Source organism: Lissotriton helveticus, chromosome 5_1, assembly GCF_964261635.1.
Source record: "Lissotriton helveticus chromosome 5_1, aLisHel1.1, whole genome shotgun sequence".
Classification (NCBI taxonomy): Eukaryota; Metazoa; Chordata; class Amphibia; order Caudata; family Salamandridae; genus Lissotriton; species Lissotriton helveticus.
Window position 1 is genome coordinate 142,543,821 of NC_136065.1, and position 23,208 is coordinate 142,567,028.

The window sequence follows — 23,208 nt, forward strand, 5'->3', positions numbered from 1 at the left end:
TTTTGCTCTTCACTAACCCTTCATCTAGGTGTGGAAACACATGAATAGCAGTGTGGCAAAGATGCTGGAACTACCACCAGACATTTTGTAAACACTCATAAGGCTATGGGGACCTCAAAGTGCAGGAATGTGCAAAACACGTAATCTATAGCAGTATGTACTGAAAAGAGTTGTTTCTGAGGTCTGGCCTAGAGGCTGGTACTATTCTAAAATTGTGACTCAGGTGATCATCCCTGGCTGTAGAAACTAATTTGGTTATTTAAAGTTCATTGTTCATGTCAGTGCTGTACCTGTGGTACGATGTAATAAGGCAACATTCAAAAGGAAAAATATATTAATTTTATTGAAAATAAATTAAAAAAAAGTAACATAAAAAGGCGAAAGGCCAGGTGAGTGAAGCTGCAGCTGATCTCGAGTGTGAAGCGTCCCTACAAAAAGACCTTATCAAAACTACTTTAAAAGACCAATTCTGCACAGACTGTTGAGAAACAAAATCTTCAAAAAGAACATCAATTATCAGTCACTTCTGTAAACCATATTCTCCTGTATCATCAGGTATAAAAAAAAGAGACATTAAAATAAAGGCAGTCCAAAACAGTAGTAGTCCACATCTACCTACATCTTCCAAGGTTGTGAATCGTCGGCTCACTGGTCCAAAATCATTCCACTGGTGCCCTTTGATGCCACTGACGAACAAGCAAAATGGCAGTAGAATGGTTCTAAGCTGAGACCCATCATATGAATTCATATAGTGACAAACTTATATTAGCGCTCTCTCAGCGAGGACTTGTTAATATGTGGATTTTCTCTGATTTTCTCCAACTGTGAGTTTCTTTGGTGGTTTAATACCTTAGCACTGCTCATTCCATTCAATTAAAAATTTCTTACAATTGAAAATATGTGGTTTGACAGACATTGTCATTCTGTAAACTACCAAGTCTTCACAGTTGGTCTGAAAACGCCTGCAGAGCCTCATCCAATTGTCTCCATTTCCCAAATATTGCTACCAGCAGGACAACAGTTACATTCTTGCGGCAACACCATTATACTACAGACAGGCCCTCTAACAAAGCGATTCATCTGACCAGCAGGAATTTCATCTTCAACAATATATGCTAATTTCCAAACTTTGGATTTTGACATTCTGTGGTAAATATTCTGGTGGTTGCAATAGATGAATTCATCAAGAGCAACTTTGTGACCTCCGAAGGATTGTTTGCTTTGCAGAAACCATCACGCCGATAATCATCCATCATCGGAAGACAATTAGCCCTTGGAGGCCCAATCATGGCTTAGCCTTTAGTCCTCTTTTCAAAACGGTCATCATCCTGCCAATTCCGACATACTTCAGGATCTGAGGAATAGTTGAACATAAAATACCATTCCACCTTGTCAAGAAATGCTGCAAACTTTACTGGTTTTCTGGTCCTTGAGTGCCTGGCGCGTTCTCTGTTCCCTGGTTGTTCGCCTTCTCATACCTAATAAATACAGCTCTCTGTCAAACTGCCCTGCAGAAAGTGGTATGCTGAGGAAAAGAAGAATAAGTATTAGCACAATCAAGACATATTTTTTTAACTTCTAATCAACAATATAACATTTGAAAAAACAAACAATTTATCAACAATACAAATACTGAATTCTATGTCAGGACCGGAGGCGAGTGTTATGCTTAACTTTCTGTATTCCTTTCTCCAGCAGATTTCAACTTTAATCAAAAAACTGACTTCCCATAAGTCAATAACACAATCCACCAATAGGCAGTCCCTGCAGACCCTGAGGGCGTGAGCGTCCTGTGAGACTTCCTCTTTCTTCTCCTGCTTCAGCAGATAAGTAACTTTTCCTCTCGCTCCTTATGGTGTCGGGGAATTTACTGTTAGTTATAGGTTTTGAGCATATTCTTTAATGCAGTATAGTTTTGTAAGGTCAATTGTTATTTAATTGCCTGTTTATTTTTTCCAATCGGCACCACGGGAGCAGAATCGCTCGCTCTGCTTTGCTTCGGTCTTGGGCAGCGGTGTGGTGCGCAAGTGAAACTGGCAGGGGGCGTGTGTCCATGCGTCTCGTTGGTCTGAGGTACACTAGCCGTGAAGCCCATCAAGCGCCGGACACAGCTTGCGACCGCACACACAGGCGGAGCTGCCTGGAAGCCTTGACGCCCGCCGCTGGTGGGTCTGTATCTGCTCCGTGCCTCGCTTCACAGGTCTGTATACGAAACGCCACAAAAGCCTATATACATCATTTCTCTTTTTACGAGGCTAACGGGGGCTGGCCCAGGTGTTAATACACCCGTTGCTAGTAGGGTGGGTCGCCCCTAGCGGTTTTCTGCAAATTCCAGCTAGCGTGCCCAAAGTCAGTGATGTTTGGACACGCCAAAACTGTTAGGCCTCAGACTTTCTCGCTGCATATTCCAGCGGTACAAAAGGGGGTGGTGATGGACTGAGCATCTGAACCAATCAAACACTCACACCCAGTCAAAAGATCTGGGTTTAATCCATCACCGTTCTTTAGCCCACTCTGCCACCCCAGTTCAGACATATGCAAATCAGTCTGACCCTGTGCCTCATGGGAACAGTCCACTGGGATCAAGCTATCCAGGCTGATGAGGGCTGAAAGCCCGAAACCGGTCCTTGGATGCTTGTTTCCAGTCCAGGGAGAACCTGGCTTGGCAGTTTGGGCTGGACTGTTACCATGGGACACAGGGTCAAGACTGATTTGCATATGGCTGGGTTCAAACTGGAAAGGCATGGTGAGCAAAAAAACGATGGATTTAGGCCCAGATCTCTGTACTGGGGTGAATGTATGAAATTGTTCTGGATTCTGTCCATCACCTGTTGTTTTTGCTTTTGTCACCCCGAGTGGGACGTGTATGCTCAGACGTGAGTCCCGTGCTCTCCATGCCACTGGAATCAAGCTATCCAGGCTGATGAGGGCTGAAAGCCCGAAACCGATCCTTGGATGCTTGTTTCCAGTCCAGGGAGGACCTGGCTTGGCAGTTCGGGCTGGACTGTTCCCATGGGGCACAGGGTCAAGACTGATTTGCATATGGCTGGGTTCAAACTGGAAAGGCATGATGAGCAAAAAAAACGAGGCCCAGATCTCTGTACTGGGGTGAATGTATGACATTCTTCTGCATTCTGTCCATCACCTGTTGTTTTTGCATATTCCAGCAGCGCATAGAGGGCAGATCACTAGCGCTTAGAGCGAGGGCCTTATACTGATAACTGTGATGAGGCCGTGCTTGCATTCATCATCATGGAAGAAGAATATGCAGAGGAAAAGTCTATGCAGGTTCTTCCCCATAAGGATGAATCTTGCGACGCAGTGGATGTCCCCATCCGTCAAGTGGTGACAGCAGCCATGGGTTGCATCATGCAAATAGCTTAAGCTTGCCAAGCAGGTCAACCTCAACGCGCCCAGAAGCAGAAAGCACCGCAGGCATGAGCGCTTGAAATAAGCTTTCTTAGCATGCCTCGATGGGGGGGGGGGGGGGGGGGGGGGGGGGAGACAAGACACCGCCCCTGATATTCCAGAAGTTCTTTCGGTACAAGAAGAAAGGGAAGATTCCTTAGGGGAATCTGCAGATGAGGCAGGCCCCACTAGACATGTGTGCCCTGTGGTGTCCCCCTCTTTGGACTCCAGGCAACCCGAGGAAATTGCGGACATGCTGGTTCCAGAGGATTTGGTCTATTCCTGGTCCTCAGACTGGGCACCCTTTCCCAAGGTCTCAGCTTTTGTACCAGGGAGCTTGTGCAAGCCCCTGGAGAAAGAGGTGAGAGCCAGTCTCAGGGCAGTGCCCTCACCCACCCTACCGGGTAAGGTGGCACTAACAACGGAGGTGGATCCCAAAATGGCTACGTTCCTCCAAAAATATATACGAGATCCAAAGAAAGGGATTGTTCGTTCATGGAAATCCTGTCAGGATAAACATTTGGATATATCAGGTACCATTACGAAAATATTAGAAATGGCAGAGGAGGCCAAACTGGCTGGCACCCCCCTTTCTCTTCTCCTGAAAGAATCTCTTAATTGGACACAACGTGCAATTGTCTTCTTCGGGAACGCTTATTGTGCCCTTTCTACCAAGAGCAGACGCTCCTTTCTGCTGAAGGTTGACCCCAAGCTAGGAGACTTGGCTTCCTCTGAAGCGGGCATGTGGTGGCACAGGGCATGCTCTTCGGAGACCCGTTCATTAAAGAGCTCACCAAATTTGTCGCCACCTTTACATCCTTGGACAAGACGCAAGCCTCTATTAAAAAAAGTCTTTCACCCTAGAATTTTTGTCGGGCCGGCCGTGGTAGAGGGCGCTCGTTTGGACGATTTTATGCCCAAGGCTCTCAGCAAGGCGGTAAAAAGACCCAGGATCCAGGCAGACAAGAGTTCTTCCAGTCGAGAAGAAGTTACAGAGGTCCTGGTGCCAGAAGAGCAGCCAGAGGCCAATCCCCGGCCAATTTACGTGATCCTTTTCCCCTTTCCCCATCTAAAGGTGGGAGGCAAGTTGGCAGTTTTCGCAAGCAACTGGAAATCTATTGCCTCCGATGCATGGGTGTTACAGACCATACAAGGGTTTCAGATAGAATTTTACAGATCTCATGTACCAGTTGTTCGGCCCAAACCGCTGGTTTTTGCACAAGATCAAGGCATACTTATAGATCGAAAAGTGGCAGATCTGCTGCAAAAAGGAGCGATTGTACCAACACGTCTCCAACCTAGATAGTTCCTCAGCAATACTTTTCTGGTGGACAAAACAGACGGGGGCCAGAGACCGGTGATACACCTAAAGGAGTTCAACCAATGGTTTGTCTATCGTCACTTCAAGATGAAGAGCATCCATCTTCCAACCGGGCGATTGGATGGCGCGGTTGGACTTGAAAGACGCCTATTTGGCGGTCCCTATTTTTCCCCCGCACCGCTGGTTTTTACAGTTCAGGTGGAAGGACCGGGTGTACGAGTTCGCATCCCTCCCTTTCGGGCTCTCGTCAGCCCCATGGTGTTTCCCCAAAGTGCTCAAACCGGTGGTAGAGACACTCTGGGCGAAAGGCTCCCACCTCATCATCTACCTGGATGACATTTTGCTCTTGGAGCAGTGTCCACACCGACTCTCACCATGGTTGCAGGAGACAGTAGACCGTCTCCAGAACCTGGGGTTCGTGGTCAATGCTAAGAAGTCGCTTCTGGTACCCTCTAGCCAGGCAACTCTCGAGTTTTGTCATAGACTCGGAGGCCGCACCTTAAGTCTCCCGGTGAGGAAAATGACCAAGATTCGCAGGGAGCTCAGGCAGATGTTGGCGCGTTCCTCCACCTCCTTGAGGCAAAAAGTTGGTCTAGCCTCATCGATTCAGGCAATCTTTCTGGGGCCGCTACATTACAGAGCCTTCCAAAGCCTGAACACCCGTCAATTCGCTGAGGGCTCAGTATTCCAACCGATGCCCATTTCGGAGGAAGTACGCACAGAAGTTAGGTGGTGGCTAGATCATATGGAGGCCTGGAATGTCAGAGCCATCTTTGGATGAGATCCAGACTTAGTGATAGAGTCCGACACCAGCAAGTCGGGTTGGGGGGCTCGATGTGGCGACTCCTTTACAGGAGGAAAGTGGTCTGCAGAGGAAAGTCACTTCCACCTCAATTGCCTAGAACTGATGGTGGGCTCCTTCGCCATTCAGAGTTGGACGAAGGAGAAGGTCTTTTGCAATGTCCTTCTGATGATGGACAAGGTCTCGACAGTCCGCTACATCAATCATCTAGGGGGGAACGACGTCCAAAGCCCTGGCGGACCAGGCCAAGGAGCTTTGGACGTTTTGTCTCTCCCACATCATTTCGGTGATGGCAGAGTATCTCCCCGGAGCGTCCAACATGATAGCGGACTGGTGCTAACGGAGCTGGTCAGACATGAGCCTGTGGCAACTTCACCCACCGTTCTTTTGGAGACTTCATAATTCATGGGGCCCGTTCTACATGGACCTCTTTGCATCCTGTCCGGACCACCAACTACCGAGATTCTTCAGTTGGAAACCAGACCTTCTTGCAGTGGCAACCAATGCTTTTCTCCAAGATTGGTTCAGGGAGACTGGGTACGCCTTTCCACCGTTCGCGATAAGGAGGGTCACGGCGCAAGTCCACAGGCAACAGGTGAAAGTTATGTTAATCACGCCTTATTGGAGGTCTCAAGTATGGTTTCCAGTTCTTCTGGAACTTTCCTGTGATTTTCTCCAATCCTACTACCCAGGGATCCATTTATTCTGAGGGTTCTGCAGGGCAGTCCTCACCCGCTTGTCCAGCGAGGCAGGATGCCCCTTGGTGGCTTGGCGGATTTCAATCATCGCTGGAGACTCTCGGGCGACGCTCAGAGGCTACTGGGAGCAGCTTGGGCTGACAGCACGAAGAAGCGCTACCAATCGGCACGGGCCAGATGGGTCAGTTGGTGTATTCTGAATGACCAAGATCCCATGGGGTGCGAAGAGGTAGCCATTATGAATTTCTTGGTTTCTCTAGCGGCTCATGGTCTAGTGTACCGCACTATCAATTCTTATAGGTCGGCAATTTCGTTAGAGTTAGAGCCCTTAACATTTTGTGCAGGGTGTTCACTCCTCGGGGAGTTACCTTCCACATTGTTCATAGAACCAAGACGGATTCCAGGATAGTGAGCTATCCAGCCTTTGATAATTCCCTTAAGCTGTGTGTGGTTCGCTGTCTCAAAGAATATGAGAGTATTACTGAGGAAACCCGTCCACCAGGGGAACGTCAGTGGTTGATCACTCTTAGGAAGCCTTTTAAAGCGGTCTCCCCACCAACTATAGCCAGTTGGATCAGATGGGTGATGCAAGAAGCAGGTATAACTATTTTTCAGTTTGGTGCTCATTCAGTGAGGGGAGGGGAGCTATGGCTTCAAAACCTTTCTCTCTAGGGGCCAGGTTAGAAGAAATCATAAATGCTGCAGACTGGTCATCCAATTCTATGTTCAAGAGATTCTACTTTAAGCCTGTCGTAGACATAGCTTCGTTTGTGGTGGTAACTTTGAGACAGCATAATCCTCGTCTCCGGTCCAGACAAAGAATGAAAAATTTCCTAGTAATCATGACGGAAAGTTTCAATTCTATTAAGGACGCAGAGGTAAGGATTATTCCCACCCAAGGCTACAAGAGACCTGATCTCAACCTGGAAAGGAGGAATTATGATACCAGAAAGGAGTATACCATCATATGGTATAAGTATATGATTCGGACTATTTACCTAGTTCTAATTTAAGGTCCTTAAATGGGGTTAAGGATGTATGATGTCTGAAGTTGTTAATGTTCGCATTCTGATAAAGATACTTCATGTCTGCTGTATTTCCTGAGTTTCCCCTGAAATACGAGTCAATGGCTGTTTCTCCGCTTCTTCCGGGTTTGGAGGGTAACAAGATGGATTAACAGGGCTTGAGGATAGAACGGTCGCAGTCGAGAAAGAGGAAGTCTCACAGGAAGCACATGCTCTCTGGGTCTGCAGGGACTGCCTATGGGTGGATTGTGGATGAGTTGTGCTATTTGACTTATGGGAATGTTAGTTTTTTTATTAAAGTTGAAATCTGCTGGAGAAAGGAATAAAGAAAGTTAAAGCATAATCCTCACCTCTGCGTCCTTAATATAATTGAAACTTTCCGTCATGATTACTAGGACATTTTTCATTCACATCCAATTTTATGTAACTAAAGCCAGCTGATAACCCATATGATTCTTAAAATGAGAATGCTCTGAATTCATCCAGTATTCTCTCCTGCAACCAGAATGTAGGTTTATTGCATGCTTATTGAATGAGATTCTATGCCGAAGAAATGCAAAACGATTGTGCGTAAAAACAGTTCATTAATGTGGCAATGGGTTCTTAGTGCATTCAACGTATTATCAATTTGTCAAGAGCTAACAAACCTAGGTAAAAATGATTTTTATATATGGCTCTCCTAGGGAGCCATTCGTGTGAACAATTTCACTCAGACCTCCAGAGAGCAGAGTAAGATTGCAAAATGGCAGCTGGCATAACATCCGCATTCTCAGGTTGTAGAAGGACAACACAGATAACTATTATTTGCAGATATCCATCTAAATTCAATATTTGTTTAATGGGCTCGTATGTGTTTTGAGGATGTAGCAGCAAAATCTGAAGCCCTTTCCCATGGCTGTGACGTGACAAGGATTGCCACTCCCTGTTTTTAAGACACAGGAAGAGTCCAATGCCTCCTCAGTTTCTGGCCCAGACGTTTTACATCTGCAGAATGAACAGGAGCAGAGTTGAGAATAGACTATCGCTTGCAGCAGCTCATCTTGAGCAAGGTGCTTGCATGTGTTTTCAGGATTTTAGAATGTCTCAGGACTCAACTTTTGTTTGACATCTTGTTTTCAGTATTGGATTCTTTGAGGCAGTAGTAAAATATTAAGAGAGTGAAGCTCCTCATTTGGATGCTTTGCTACGCTTCTGCTTCTCAGTGTTGTGAATAGGATTTGTTAGTTGACTTATCTGATCCTGCTTGGATTTGACTGCTTCTTTGGACATTTCAGTGTTTTCAGCTTTGAGGTGTTTGTGGAATGTTATCTTACATTTCAGTCTGCAAACGGATTAGTCCTTGTGGGCATCTCTTTTGGATATGGATATCTGGGAACTAGAATCCTGTTCAGGTCATTACTGGCTCTTGCATATATTTGCAAGGGCCAGTAATAGTATCTGATGTTCAGGAGTGCTATGTCCCCCCATAACAACCATCTTGTATAAGGCTGTTAGTGCTATTCTTGAAGTTATACCTTCAGCTTTCTCAACTCCCTTTCAAGTTCCCTGAAGAAGACATCTGGTAGGTAATATGGAGTAATAAGTATATAGAGCGTGGTAGGGATAACTTTTTAACAAGGCCGCCCATTCCATTAGTGAGAGTGGAAATGTTTGCTAGCGTCTAGGCTGCTTCTTCTCTAAATTTGTTGAGGACCGAACTCTGAGTTTTTGAAAAAAGTATCCTCCATTCCCAGATAATAATTACCGCTGTGACACCTCCGTCGGATGTAGCTGTTGCGCTATACAAAATGCAATAATTACCCTATATCCCCAGATTTCGAAAAACGTCAGCTCTTATTCTTAGTTGGCTTGTAAATGTCCCTTAATTTTCCCCACACTTGAGTTCGGAACACTACAGTCTTTTGCCTATTTATTTTGTACCCTATGTGCAATTCCCCAAAAACCTCTAGTAGGGCCAGTTTTGTCCTATGTGGCAGTGTCATGTAAGAGAGGACATCATCTTCATATAGCAATACTGTATCCCCCTGTTCCATTTACCATCTGAAACCCTGTATTTTTGGGTTCTGTCATATCCAACAGGCCAAGGGCTCCACTGCAAGGGCAACTAGGAAGGTAGAGAGGGGCAGCCATGCCCCATTCCCCCTTTCAGATGAAAAGAGCACACTGTTGCTCCATAGATTCTTATATTAGTATTTGGGCCTGTGTAGAGGAATTTAACCCATGCTTGAAATGTCGGACCTATAGCTTCTTTCTCTAGTACGCAAAAAGTGCACTTCCATTGGATAGAATCAAACACCTTCTCTAAGTCAATGGACAAATTCACCTCCACCTAGTATCTCTCCTCCCATCTGCTTATCCAATGTTGCACTCTTCTCAGAATTACTGTTTGTGGTGAATCCCATTTGGTCTGGGATTATAAGGTTTGGTATTATTATCATTATCATTAGCCTGTATTTTGACTTGCTCTATTGTTAGTTCCTAGTGGGAACGTGTAATTGACTTTTTACAAAGCATAGTTGTTGTAGTGCTGCACTGTTAGGTTTAAGTAGAGAAGCTCTCAAAGATTAGTTTGTATTCTTGATGGAAAAGTGTGGGATTGCTTTGAAAGTTTTTTTTTGTTTTCGGTAGGAGATGGGGTAAAAGACTTTTCATAAAGTTATGATACCAATGAAACATATTTTAAACATCTAATACCAAAACACAACCAAGAGAATTATGGGGAAATTTCAGAAAATACAAGCTGCATTCTCTGATCGTTCATTTGAATTAAACGTCGCTGACTCAGAATGACGCAGAGGTGACTTCAGGCAATATTCAGAGGATGATGTTGAGGTGACTTCAGAAATCAGATGATCTTACATTAATTGTGAACATCTTATAACTGCGACTTCTTGGAATATGGTATGGCCTACACATATAGATTATAATAAGTTCTAGAACGGAGTGCCTCATGCATATCTTTAATAATATGGAAGGCACGACGTACATTACAATCTAGGTTATGTTTCTCCAATTACTTATGAAAACATTTTTACATTTGTTTTGCAATTATCAACACATAATAAAGAAATTCAAGACCAGTAAAGACCCTAAGAAGTGACTAGAGAATATAGATAACATAAGTAGATTTATTTCTTGATTTAAAACGTCATGGCCACCAAGGACTTCACAGCCATCTCCACATTCCTGTCTGCCCTCCTGGATTTGAAGCCTCCTTAGACATAAATGGTTACTTAATTGTAGTCCTGATTTGTAATTGAAGAATCATCATTGAAGTAATGAACGTTAGAATAATACCCAGCTGCATGAGTGCAACCCAAAACACTTAATCTCCATATATTTGTCCAGGATCTTACACACACACACGGGGCACAAACTGACCATATGTGTACGTGATGACTAGCACCCTTCATAAGCCAAACTCCAGAAAAAGTTATCTCAATACTGCATCGCAGCAAGTGTAGTACACAATTCTAAGAACCTGTATAAAAATGAGGGGAAAGTGCAGCCTGATAGGCTTATCCTGGAGAATAGTGAACAGAGACTCCTACCCCTTTAAAGCTTCAGGAGCTTCCACTACCCATTATGCATTGTACTGGAAGGTGTCTCCCAAAAGAAGATATTTTTGAGGTCAGCAGGAGAATTGAATATGCTACTTACCAGTATGCATCTGTTCTTGGCATGTAGGGCTGCTAACATTCATATCTGATGCATAGATCGCCGCCTAGTGTTGGGTCCGGATGATTGCACATTGTTGTCCTGGAAGAGTCTTCGAAGTATCACGAGATAGGTGGCTCCTCCCCTGGACTACAGTGCGCATGGGCATCGGCTCCATCCCCAGATTGTTTTTAGCCATTGTGGCAGTGATGGAGTTAAATAGTGTAAATGATGTCCATGCTAATGATGAATGCAAGAGAGTGTCTGCAGCCGCTACGGGCACCGGGGAGGAGGGCGGGCGATATGAATGTTAGCAGCCCTACATGCCAAGAACAGATGCATACTGGTAAGTAGCATATTCAGTTCGAGGCATGTGGGCTGCTAAATTCATATCTGATGCATAGAATACATAGCAGTCCCTCCATTAACGGCGGTTGCCCGTGCCAGCTGCAGAAGCTTGAAAAAGTGTTTTGAGAACAGCCTGTCCTACAGCTGCTTGCTGTTTGGAATGCACATCCACACAGTAGTGTTTAGTGAACATATGTGGTGTAGCCCAAGTGGCTGCTCTACAAATGTCTTCTAAGGGAATGTTCCCTAGGAATGCCATGGATGCCCCCATTTTGCGTGTGGAGTGCGCTTTTGGGGGAATTGATAAAGTGCGCTTAGCTTTTTGGTAACATACTTGAATGCACTTAACTATCCATCTGGCTATCCCTGCTTTGGAGATGGGGTTGCCTTTGTGCTGTGGTGAGAAGGCAACAAAAAGTTGTTGTGTTTTTCGAAATGGTTGAGTCCTGTCGATGTAGTACATCAACGCCCTCCTAACGTCTAGTGTATGAAGCATTCTTTCCGCCACGGTTTGTGGGTTTTGGAAGAAGTCTGGCAGGTCAATAGTTTGGTTGATATGAAACTGTGACACCACCTTGGGAAGGAATTTGGGGTTAGTGCGGAGCACTACCCTGTTAGAATGTATTTGGATGAAGGGCTCTTGGATTGTGAGCGCTTGCAGCTCGCTAACACGTCTGAGCGACGTGATAGCAATGAGAAAAGCCACTTTCCACATCAGAAATTGAATTTCGCAAGAATGCAGTGGCTCGAAAGGTGGGCCCATCAGCCTAGTGAGGACAACATTGAGGTTCCACACTGGAGCTGGTGGAGTTCTTGGAGGAATGACTCGCTTCAGTCCCTCCAGGAAGGCTTTAATGGCAGGCACCCTGAAAACAGAGAGGTGCTGCCTATTCTGGAGATAAGCCGCTATGGCGGATAGATGTATCCGAATGGAAGCGTACGCTAGATTGCATTTGTAAAGATGTAACAAATAGCAAATGATGTTAGGGATGGATGCATCTAGCGGGTTGATATTGTTGTTAGTACAGTAAATGACAAACCTCTTCCATTTTGCTGCATAGCAAGCTCTGGTCGTGGGCTTCCTTGCCTCCCGGATGATGTCCATGCATTCAGGAGGCAGGTTGAGGTAGCCAAATTCTAAGACCTCAGGAGCCAGATCGCCAGATTGAGCTGTTGCGGATCTGGATGCTGAATGTCGCCATGGTTCTGCGTCAAGAGCCTGGGTGTGAGATGCAGCTTTTGATGCGGTACCACGGAAAGTTCTAGAAACGTGGTGTACCATGGTTGGCGTGCCCATGTTGGAGCAACCAGGATGAGAGTCATCGCGTGTTGCTTTAGCTTTCTTGCCACCAGCGGAATGAGAGACGCTGGGGGAAAAGCGTACGCAAATTTGCCTGACCAGTTCATCCATATCGCATTCCCTTGCGATTCTGGGTGAGGGAACCTGGCGGCAAAGCTTTGGCATTTTGCGTTTTCCCTTGTGGCAAACAGGTCTATCTCTGGATGACCCCATTGCTGGAAGTACGGGTGGAGTACAGATGGATGAATCTCCCACTCGTGCATTTGATGGCTGTATCTGCTGAGCAGATCCGCCATCTGATTGTCCTTGCCCGGGAGGTGTTCTGCCATGAGGAAGATGTTCCTCTGAATGGCCCACTTCCACATGCTCTGAGCCAGATGAGACAGCTGTGGTGAGTGAGTACCGCCCTGCTTTTGGATGTAGTACATGGCTGTCATGTTGTCCGTCCGGATCAACACGACCTTGTTGCACAAATGCACCTTGAAGGACTTGAGCGCCATGAAGATTGCCATCAATTCCAGGTAGTTGATGTGCAACCTTTGTTGATGGGTTGACCATAGTCCCTGCACTGTGTAGTGGAGCACATGCGCTCCCCACCCTTGGAGAGATGCGTCCGTTGTTAGGACAATCTGTGGCACCGGCTCCTGGAACGGTCGTCCCTTGCAAAGGTTGTGTGGATTCCACCAATGCAGAGAGTTGTATGCCCGACCGGTCACCAACACTAGGTCTGTCAGTTGTCCTTGAGCCTGTGTCCATTGATTTGCCAAGCATTCTTGGAGGGGACGCATGTGCAACCTTGCGTGCGGGACTATGAAGATGCAGGAGGCCATCATGCCTATTAACTGCATGAACACTCTCGCTGACAGGGAGTGTTGCGGTCTGAACCTCTGGATTAGCGACTGAATGTTGTTGATTCTGACTGTGTGTGGATGAGCCATAGCAGTCAGGGTGTTTATGGTCGCGCCTAGGTACTGCTGCACATGGGCTGGCTGAAGGTGCGACTTTGGGTAGTTTAGCGAGAACCCCAGGCTGTGAAGGAGGTGAATAGTGTGGGACATGTGTGAGGCGCACTGTCTTTCCGACTTTGCTTGAACGAGCCAGTCGTCGAGGTACGGATAGACATGTATGTTTTGTCTCCTGAGGTGCGCCGCCACTGTCGCTAGACACTTCGTAAACACTCTGGGGGCAGTAGTCACACCGAAGGGTAGGACTTTGAACTGATAGTGCTTGTTGAGAATGGTGAACCTGAGGTATTTTCTGTGGGATGGGTGGAGTGGGATGTGGAAGTAAGCATCCTTGAGGTCCAAGGTTGCCAGGAAATCCCCTTGGTTTAGAAGGGGAAGGATTTGTTGCAGTGTCAACATGTGAAAATGTTCTGACAGTATGTACATGTTGAGGGGGCGCAGATCTAGAATGGGTCTGAGCGATCCGTCCTTCTTTGGGATGAGGAAGTACAGGGAGTAGACCCCTGTTCCTTCCTCCTCCACTGGCACGAGTTCGATTGCTCCTTTTTGCAGCATAACTAGCACTTCCTGCTGCAATAAGTGCAAGTGCTCTGCCGACATAGGACGTTGTCTTGGGGGGATGTTGGGAGGAGTGGATGTTAACTCCAAGCAATAACCGTACTGGATTAGTTTTCTCACCCACCTGTCTGTGGTGATGGACGACCAGACTGGCAGGAACTGCTGTAGTCTTCCCCCGACAGGTGTTGGATGGTCGGGGGGCAGCGACAGGGAGTCACTGTTTGGTGGTGGCAGAGGAACGTGAGCTGTTGTTTCCTCTGCCCCTGCCCTTGGCATTGTTACCTCGGTAACCCCCTCTACCCTGCTTGGGGTACGAGGATTGCGCACCACCTTTTGCGAATTGTGTTTGTTGTCCCAAGTGTCCTCTGGTACTACCACGTGCACCTGAGCGACGAAAAGTGTTGCCTCTGAACTGTTGTGATTGGAGAGCCCCCATGGACTTAGCAGTCTCGTTGTCTTTCTTAATTTTTTCAAGTGTGGTGTCTACATCAGGGCCAAACAGTCTGTCAGGATTGACTGGCTGGTTGAGGATCGTAGTCTGGATGTCCTGCTTAAACCCAGATATACGAAGCCAGGCTTGGCGCCTTAGCATGACGCTAGTGTTAATACCCCTAGCTGCTATGTCCGCGACATCAAGTGCACACTTAATGGCAGCATTTGATATAAGCTTCCCCTCTTGAATGAGCATTTCGCCTGCTTCTTTATACTCATCAGGTAGATGTTGAAGGAGCTGTTCTAGGGTGTCGTAATGCGCCCTATCGTAACGCGCCAGTAGTGCTTGTGTATTTGCTATACGCCATACATTGGCAGCCTGCGCAGCCACCCGCTTGCCAGAAGCCTCAAGCACTTTCGACTCTTTGTCCGGGGGAGGAGCTTCACCCGTTGTTTGGGAGTTGGCCCGTTTGCGGGCGTTTGCGACCACCAATGAGTCCAAAGGCAACTGTCCCCGAATATAAGCAGGGTCTCCAGGTGCTGGCCTGTATTTCTTCTCAATACGTGGGTTTACCACTCTTGCCCTTGTTGGTTCCTTAAAGATCTCTGGTGCATGTTTAAGGACACCCTTCAGCATGGGGAGTGTTTTGACTGTTCTTTCGGAGACAGAAAAGGTGTCGAACAGGAAATCTTCCTCCACCGGGTCAGAGTGCATGTCTACATTATGAGTTGCAGCTGCCCGTTCTATTAAAGCAGTGAATGCTGCTGAGTCCTCAGTAGGTGATGTACGTGTTCCAAAAACCTGAGGGTCATGTACTACTTGATGGCTGTCCTGGTCCCCAGCGTCATCATATGGGTCCTGGTGTACATCAGGGTCAGTGTCAGTAGGAAAATTATACTGGTCATCCTGTTCATCATCCTCACCCCCTGAGTGGTGGGGGGAAGGTGTTGGACTCCTCCTTGGCGGAGGCTGAAGAGGTTCAACAAGTGGAGGTATGTCCTGTGCTTGTTTTTTCTTTTTCAGTGGAATAACAAATGCTTCTAAAGGTTGGGAAGTGATCTTTCTTTTATAAAGTGTCAATTTCCCTGTGTTGGCATCGATGTAATGCTCTAAATTGTCCCCTGACGCCTTTGGCCGCTGCAAATTGGGACTGGGCGTCGAATATTCCGACGTGTCGGTGTTCTTCGACACCGTCTTGGCCACAAACGCATTGGGCGCCACCTTTGGTGGCAGGACGTAGAGAAGCTTGGAGGACGACTTCGCCGGTATGGACACCGGTGTCGGATCCGATGATGCGGTAGACGTTGACGTCTGTGCCTTCTCCCGAATCCTTTTGAGGGAGTCGGTGACCTGTTTTGTAAAAGAAGCCGAGGGTTTGGTAACCGATGCTTCATGTTTGTCTGCTTCGGAGGACTTCGGCGTAGCAGAAGTGGGCACCGACGATTCTTGGCCTCCCACGGGACGCTGCTTTGCGGTCGGTGTAGGCGCCGACGCCGGCGATGCCGACCCGGCATCCTTGTGCCGATGAGTAGCGGCTCCGGTCGTCGGATCCTGGGCCGTAGGCGCCGAGGCGGGATGGACGACCTTCTTTGAGGACTTGTCCTTAGCCACCGTTTGTGGCGCCGATGCGTCGACAGTCTTCTTGGACTTCGTGTGGCTGGAAGCGGACGGAGTTGAAGACGGAGTCGGCTTTGCTGGCTTGGACGGGACGTCGGCCATTTTAGATGCTGTGGAAGCCGTAAGTTTCGGTTTCGCTTTTGCTGAGTCGGCGGCCATCTTCGGAGCCGTGGAGACCGAAGGTTTCGGTTTCGTTTTTGGCGTGATGTCGGCCATTTTAGGCGCCGTCGACAACAGTAGTTGCGGTTTCTGTTTCGATACGCGCAACGGTGGCTCCTCCGGTGTATCCGTAGCCGGGCCCGAAGGCGGGGCTGGGGATATCGGTGCAGGGTCGAGGGTAAGGCCGAGTGGCGATCCCGTGACCGGAGCCTGAATCGAGTAACGTTCGGGGCATAGCTCGTCCTCTGAGCTATCTTCCGCGGCCCCATAGACTTCTTCGTCGTCCCCTACCTCCTCGACGTATTCAAGGTCTTGGCTCTGTCCGTCGATGTATTCCACTGGATCCGCCTCGACCTCCGTCGATGGTGGTGAGATCTGAAGTTGATGGCCGTGGCCTTCTTCTGCGGGGTCGTCGAATATGTCGTCGGGTGCCGGGGCTGCGTGGAAGGCCTCAAGTCGTGCCGCGCGCCGATGCTTGAGCGTCTTCTTCGACCTGAATTTGGAGCAGGCCATGCAGTTGTCTTCGTCGTGGTCCGGCGAAAGACATCTATTACAAACTGGATGCACGTCGATGTGTGGGTATTTGGACCCACACACGGGGCAGCGCTTGAACGGGCTCCGTTCCATGATGAAGCCGTCGGGGTCTTGCTGCGAGTACAGGGCCTCGATGCGCGAAGGGTAAACCACTCCGCTGAAATCTGACCGGAAGAGTCAGACGATGCTCGGGACCGTTCGCACACAATACCGACGCGAATACCGAAGGCCTTTTGGCCTTGAGAAGGAAGGTTTTTCGATTCCGACAGGGAGCCGTCGAAATCACATCCGAACCCAATGGCGGAAAAAAACAATCTGGGGATGGAGCCGATGCCCATGCGCACTGTAGTCCAGGGGAGGAGCCACCTATCTCGTGATACTTCGAAGACTCTTCCAGGACAACAATGTGCAATCATCCGGACCCAACACTAGGTGGCGATCTATGCATCAGATATGAATTTAGCAGCCCACATGCCTCGAACATATGACCACCATGAAATAGTTGATCTTTTAAATGCTCAAGACAGAAATAGGCAGGGAGAAGGGAGGGTGGTTTATAATTTCAATGAAGATTCCTATGATGCAGAACCAAGCCTAAAAATAAGCAACTATTACTTCTGCATTGTAGGACATTCTCTGATAGTCAAACATTCAAATTGGATACCCTGCACTGTGGTTTTTGCACAGAAGCAATATAAACCACACAGCATTACTGAGAATGTTATGTGGTTAACCAACAGTAGCTTGAACAATCTTATAGTCAGTCTTTGTATCTGATTCCAGGTGGCAGTAATGCTTTGTGGAAGTATCCATCGATCTCCAAGTGGCAGCTTTGCAAATGTCTGCAAGTGGTACATTCCTGAGGCAAGTTATTGTGGGTGCTTTACCTCTAGTGGAATGGGCTTTTGGTCCTCCTGGGAGGAAGAACGAGTCTGCTAACTGGCAACACAACGTTATGATGCCATTATCCAGTAGGTGATAGTTTGGATATGGCGAGGCCCTAGTGGGACTTGAATGAGTGCCGGGAACATTCCGGTGCTGTCAAAGGATTGCGAAAGAAGACAGGCATGGGAATGTTTTCGTTTAGTAATTCTGACACAACCTAGGATAAAAAGGACAGGAATTTTGAAGGAGGACATCGGGTTTTTAGTCTTTTTATAATATGTAATAATAGCAAGGCACAGTTTTATAGAAGAGATCGGAAACTTAGATTGACTAAGTGCAAGAAGTATGGGATGATAACTTCCTCTGGAAAGAAATTGGATGATTTCATTTGTTTTGGCACCATAAGCAGAATCGTTTTCAACTAGGTGCATAGCAAGTTCTTGTGAATGGATGACGGACCTCTTGGAATGTCCGTACATGCTGGTGGGGCATTTAAATTACCTTACTCTTTGATTTCAGAAGCCACAATGCCAAATTCAGCTTTGTCATGTTATTATGCTGAATTTGCTCCCGTGTACTGGTCAGTGGATTTGGTCTGCATGGAAGCCTACTGTGTGATCTGAAGTGCATTTGTAGTAAACATGGGTACCACCGTTGTCTCAGCCAATCTGGCACGATTAGTAAAACTTGACACATGCGTAGCTTCAAATCAGTGGAAAGCTGTATAGTAATATCCTTGACCAGCTGATTAAAAGGACACTGGCAACTAAGCCTGGTTCCAGAACTCTATAACATAAGTCTCACAATTGTTTGTTTTCAGCCGTTGCAAGAAGGTCTAGTGTTGGAGAGAAATCTCAGGCTACTGCCCACAGCAAGGTCTTCAGTGCTTCCAGCGTGAGTGGTCTCAACATTTTGCCTTTCTGCTTGTTTAGGGAGTGCACGACCATAGTACTCAGTCTGAAAAAGGAAGATTGTCATCAGAAGAAAAGCCTTGAAAGCCAGACGAACCACTTTTGACTTCAGATAGTCGAAGTGATTTGAGCTCTCCTTGTCTAACTGCCTTGAACAGACAGTTGTCCTACACAATCTCCTCATCCCATTAGAGATGCATCTGTGAAAATCATCTGTAACAGTGTTTGTTGCTGTAAAGCAACTCCTTTGCAGGAAGTTCTGTCCTCTGACCCATGAGAGGCACTGTTTAGCTGGAAATGTTAATTGAAGCTTGTCATCTCAAACATCCTGTCTTTGTGACTATTGAACTTCCAGGCACTGCTATAGGGGTCTCGTATGCAGTTTCACATTCTGAACAAAAGAAACTGCAGAACGCCACAGAATTGAGAAGGGAGTAGATTTGCTGAGCTGCTGGTTGATTTTATTCAACAGGAGATGTTAATTGTCTGAGACACATTTCTCCTTCCACTGTGTGTAGTGTCATTTCTAGGTAGGATAGACGTTGCAAAAGTGTTGATTCTGACTTCTGCAGATTGATCTGGAGGCTGAAACGATGTAGTAATATTGATTTTCTGAAATCCTGCTTCATCTTCGACTGACTGTGAGCCTTGATCAGCCATTTGTCCAGGTAAGGGTGACAAATATCCTTTGCTTTCAGAAATGAGCAGTCACTAAGGCCATTCATTTGCAGAATGTGTGTGGGGTGGATTTCAGGCTGAATGGTATAACTGCATATTCGAAGTTTACATTTGTGCCCACAAATCTTATGTACTTCATGTGATAAATTGCTTCTGAAATTTTTGTAGGTAAGTGTCTTTAGCTGTATTGCACATATTCCATATTTTTGTTTTAAGTGGGGAAAGATCTGATGTATAACAATCATTCTATTTTTTTCTGCACAAACCACTTATTGGTGACGTGTAGAGACAGTATAGGTCCTTTCTCCTAAATTAGGATGTATCTAGACTAAACTCCTTTCCCGTTTTGTGACTATGGAACCAGTTTGATTGCATGTGTAACATACCAAACTTAATTGACATCTGATGCTTAGATGTTTTTCGAGGACTAGGAGGTGGTTTTGCCCTGAAAAGAAATTCGTGCCCACGACTCACAATATTCATCACACACTAGTATGTTGTAATTGTCTTCTCCAGTTCCAGATGTAGCCCTCCCCCCACCGGAATGGCAAACGTGGGGTAAGAGGTCAGGTGGGAGGAGGGGGAATGAGGTGAGAGGGGGAATCAGTATAGTGGTGTCAGTGCCGGTTACCAAAAGAGTGCCTTTCTCTGGTATTCGAAGGCCTTGGTGGTTACTTGGTCTTTGAAGTCTTCCTTTGTCAGCTGTACCCATGGCCCTGCTACTGGTGTTATTGCTGCTGATAGGCCAGCCATAAACCTGAACTCTCAGAGGACAGTACCATATCTACTTCGGCTTGTACTGTTGTATGACAAACCACTTTTTCTTCTCAGGGCTTATAGCCTCTTTGGTCTCCACCTCATGCTTAATTTTCATAATTTCCTCCTCAGTATATTAACCAAATAAGGTCATTCCTGAGAAGGGGGACCAATATATTTAGTTGAGCACTGGTTTAAGAGTTGTCAATGGAAGCCACAGTGGTCTTCGGAGAAAGTCTCCATGGCAGTAATCCTTGGCTGCAAGCTCTGCCTCATCTACAACACTGATGACTTGGCTTGCTACCAAGGATTCTTCTTTTACCATTTTCCAAAGGCCCTGCTACCTGTGCTTAGGAAAGATATCCATAAACCTCTTTATACCCCCAATACTCCTCTGCCATACTTTCTCAGAAGAAATTTCAAACTGGCATTTTTGTGAGCGGTAGCCACTGCACTGCATATATTGTTCTTCCTTTTGCAACTATACGCTTGCTCTCCCTTTCCAGCAGCACAGTTGTCTCTGGGGTTGAGGCATTTCCACATCTAACTGATGTTACTATTTTGGAGTCAGGCTTCAGACATTACCTTAAGAACTCCGTATCTTGCTGCAGAGGCTATGTATTGAGAAAGCAAGGTGTAGCGGTCTTTACTGTTGCTGGAGTCAAGAATTTGTTTTCTGCCATTTTTACGAGGCGTAGTACTAAAGGTAGAAGAGGCCCTGGTGAAGCACTAGGTAGTAATGGCTCCATTATAAAGGAAATTGCAGCTTAAGGAGCTATCAAAGGAATGTTTAATTTAGTGGCACTGCTGCCACATTTATCATGGAAGGTGGTGCGGTCACCCACTGGTAATATTCTGGAAGCTGCAGGACACAATGATGTATATGCTAGGAGAAAATCATCATCCTAGTAGGAGACTGATGGAAAATCTGATGAGATCTGTGTCTTTGTGCCTTTCTGGGTGCATGCAGATTTTGGGCTTCCCTTAGCAGATCCCTAGATGCAGTATCATGAATATGTGAAGTTATCTAGCTAGTAGGGGAGTCAAGCTTCAGAACGAACAAAAATTAAGTAATAAATATCTGGAAATGTAGGAAACAGTGATTTTGCAGATGCTTTTTATCCCACTTTCCAGGGAAGGGAGGCTACACAGAAAATGGAGTAGGTTATCGAAAAGTTCAGCACCTCATATGTATCTGCTGCCATGGATTCTAATACTACAATGACTAGTAGAAGTATTCCAGTCATTAACCACACTCTGCAGGGAGTAGAATTCATGTTCTGTGCTTGGACAACTGCTGGCACCTTTTCATTTGCATGGACTGCAGTTTTAGCTGTGACACTGGCTGCTGCAAACCTACAAGTTGAGTTGTCTATGTGGGACACACGACTCGGGGATTCAAGAGCCTGGAGCCCTCTTTCAAATGGTGAGGTCTGTGACTGTACTGCTCCATAGCAAGAGACTATTTTGGAAACCGGTAAAAGTGTCACAATGCTTGTACATACCAGTCCCCTATTTGCTTGCTAGGGCATCCCCCAGTGTGTGCGGTGCACACTCACACAAGATGGACAACATCTGTGCCATAACTGTTAAGCAGCTCCCCAGCAGATTTGGGAACACAGGTGAGCTGGACCACTGACATAATCCCCTGTTGTGTGCAAGAAGGCCTGCCATATGGGACCCTGCCATAACGTGGCGTTTTTCACATTTTCAACTACCCTTCAATCTGCCAGGGTAGTGCAGCACAGCTTCCTCTAGTTAAACGTCTACAAAAGCACTCCTCTGGCAGCCCCCAACTATAACCACCACCTCAAAGAGGAAAAAAACAACAGAAACGTACTTGAGTATTCATCCAGGAAACAAAGATCCAGGGACACAGGCCAATGCTAAGGCAAGACCTTTTCCATCAGTAAAACAATTGTTGGAAGTCATCAAAGTCTTTCATTCTTCTATAAGCCAAGATGCTTGTGAAAGATAAACTAACCATACCAGTAAGTTCCAGTTACAAAAGAAAGATGCAAGAAGTGGAAATCAACAACTTCAACAAGGTAAGGGGCAAGTGATCCATTTTTCCAAAGAGGACTGTGACAAGAAACACAGATGAGGTAAATATTTTCCCCTTCAAACCAACTTTACTACAGAAATTCAATGTTCGATAATAGAACACAAGTAAAATAAATAAAACATGTTATGTACAATGTAATTCAGTCATCCTTAACTTACTTGTCTCTTCCTGGTCTCAGTTTGACTTGAAACAATGCAAACACTGGCCTGTGGTCAGACGTCTTTAACAACGAGCATGAGGCATATTTAAGTAAGCTGATGTCATCTTTCTGACGGCTCCTGTATATAATCCGATCCTGAAAATGTAAATAACATATTGTACTAAGCACTCACTTGAAATTATTATTGCACTGTTATTTAAGAAACACTAATTTGTAAAAGGAGACACTATATCCCCTGCTGCAATTTGATGTAGCTGTTAATCCACTTAAACCCCAGAATAACAATATGTTTCCTTTATGTTATTAATGGGTGTACAGTACACTCCAATGTGTGTGCATATGCAAGTCTTGGCCATTCCTTTCTGTTTTCTGGCTGAGCCTAAGGACTAAAGATAAAAGAGTTATAAGATTAACTTGATTGTACTCTTACACCCTAACACTAGGAAAGTACCCCTTTTGCATGGTCATCCCCCCCCACACTTTTTTCCTGACATCTGATGCAACCTGACTTGATGTGCCCTGGGTCCTTGCCAATCAGGTTCGCAGGGCCCTTGTTCTTTCCCAAAACTGTACCTTTGTAAACACAATTGGCAAACCCCAGGCCACAGGTAAGCCCCTTGTAAAATGTACCATGGGTACCAAGAGCACTGTGACCAAGGAAGGTCTCTAAGGGCTGTAGCAGATATTGTGACAACCTTAGAGGCCCTGCACCTTAACCTACATACTGCCACTGCAGGCTGCATGTTATGGTGCAGAGAAAAGTGAAGAGTCGACATGGCACACATCCTTGTGCCATGCCTGCAAGCCACTACCTAAAGCCTAGGTAAGTCACCCCTCTAGCAGGGTGCAGTAGTCCTAAGGTGAGAATACAGAAGGAATGAGCCCTGCACCCCTACAGTGTCTAAGTCCATTCTTAACGTTGTAAGTG

The 23,208-nt window shown here is 46.3% G+C and overlaps 1 protein-coding gene across 1 annotated transcript in view; it reads right to left on the reverse strand.

Moving 5' to 3' along the window:
* Positions 1 to 320: 320 nt before the first annotated feature.
* The window catches only part of INPP5E (inositol polyphosphate-5-phosphatase E), a 262,442-nt gene continuing 239,554 nt past the window's right edge, over positions 321 to 23,208 (reverse strand). Inside the window, exons 10-11 of the mRNA XM_078641914.1 lie at positions 22,279 to 22,415; positions 321 to 1,525 (exon numbers count right to left, since the gene is read on the reverse strand). Coding sequence (XP_078498040.1) covers positions 1,393 to 1,525; positions 22,279 to 22,415 — 270 coding nt within the window. The 3' untranslated portion in view covers positions 321 to 1,392. The remainder of the gene's footprint in view (positions 1,526 to 22,278; positions 22,416 to 23,208) is intronic.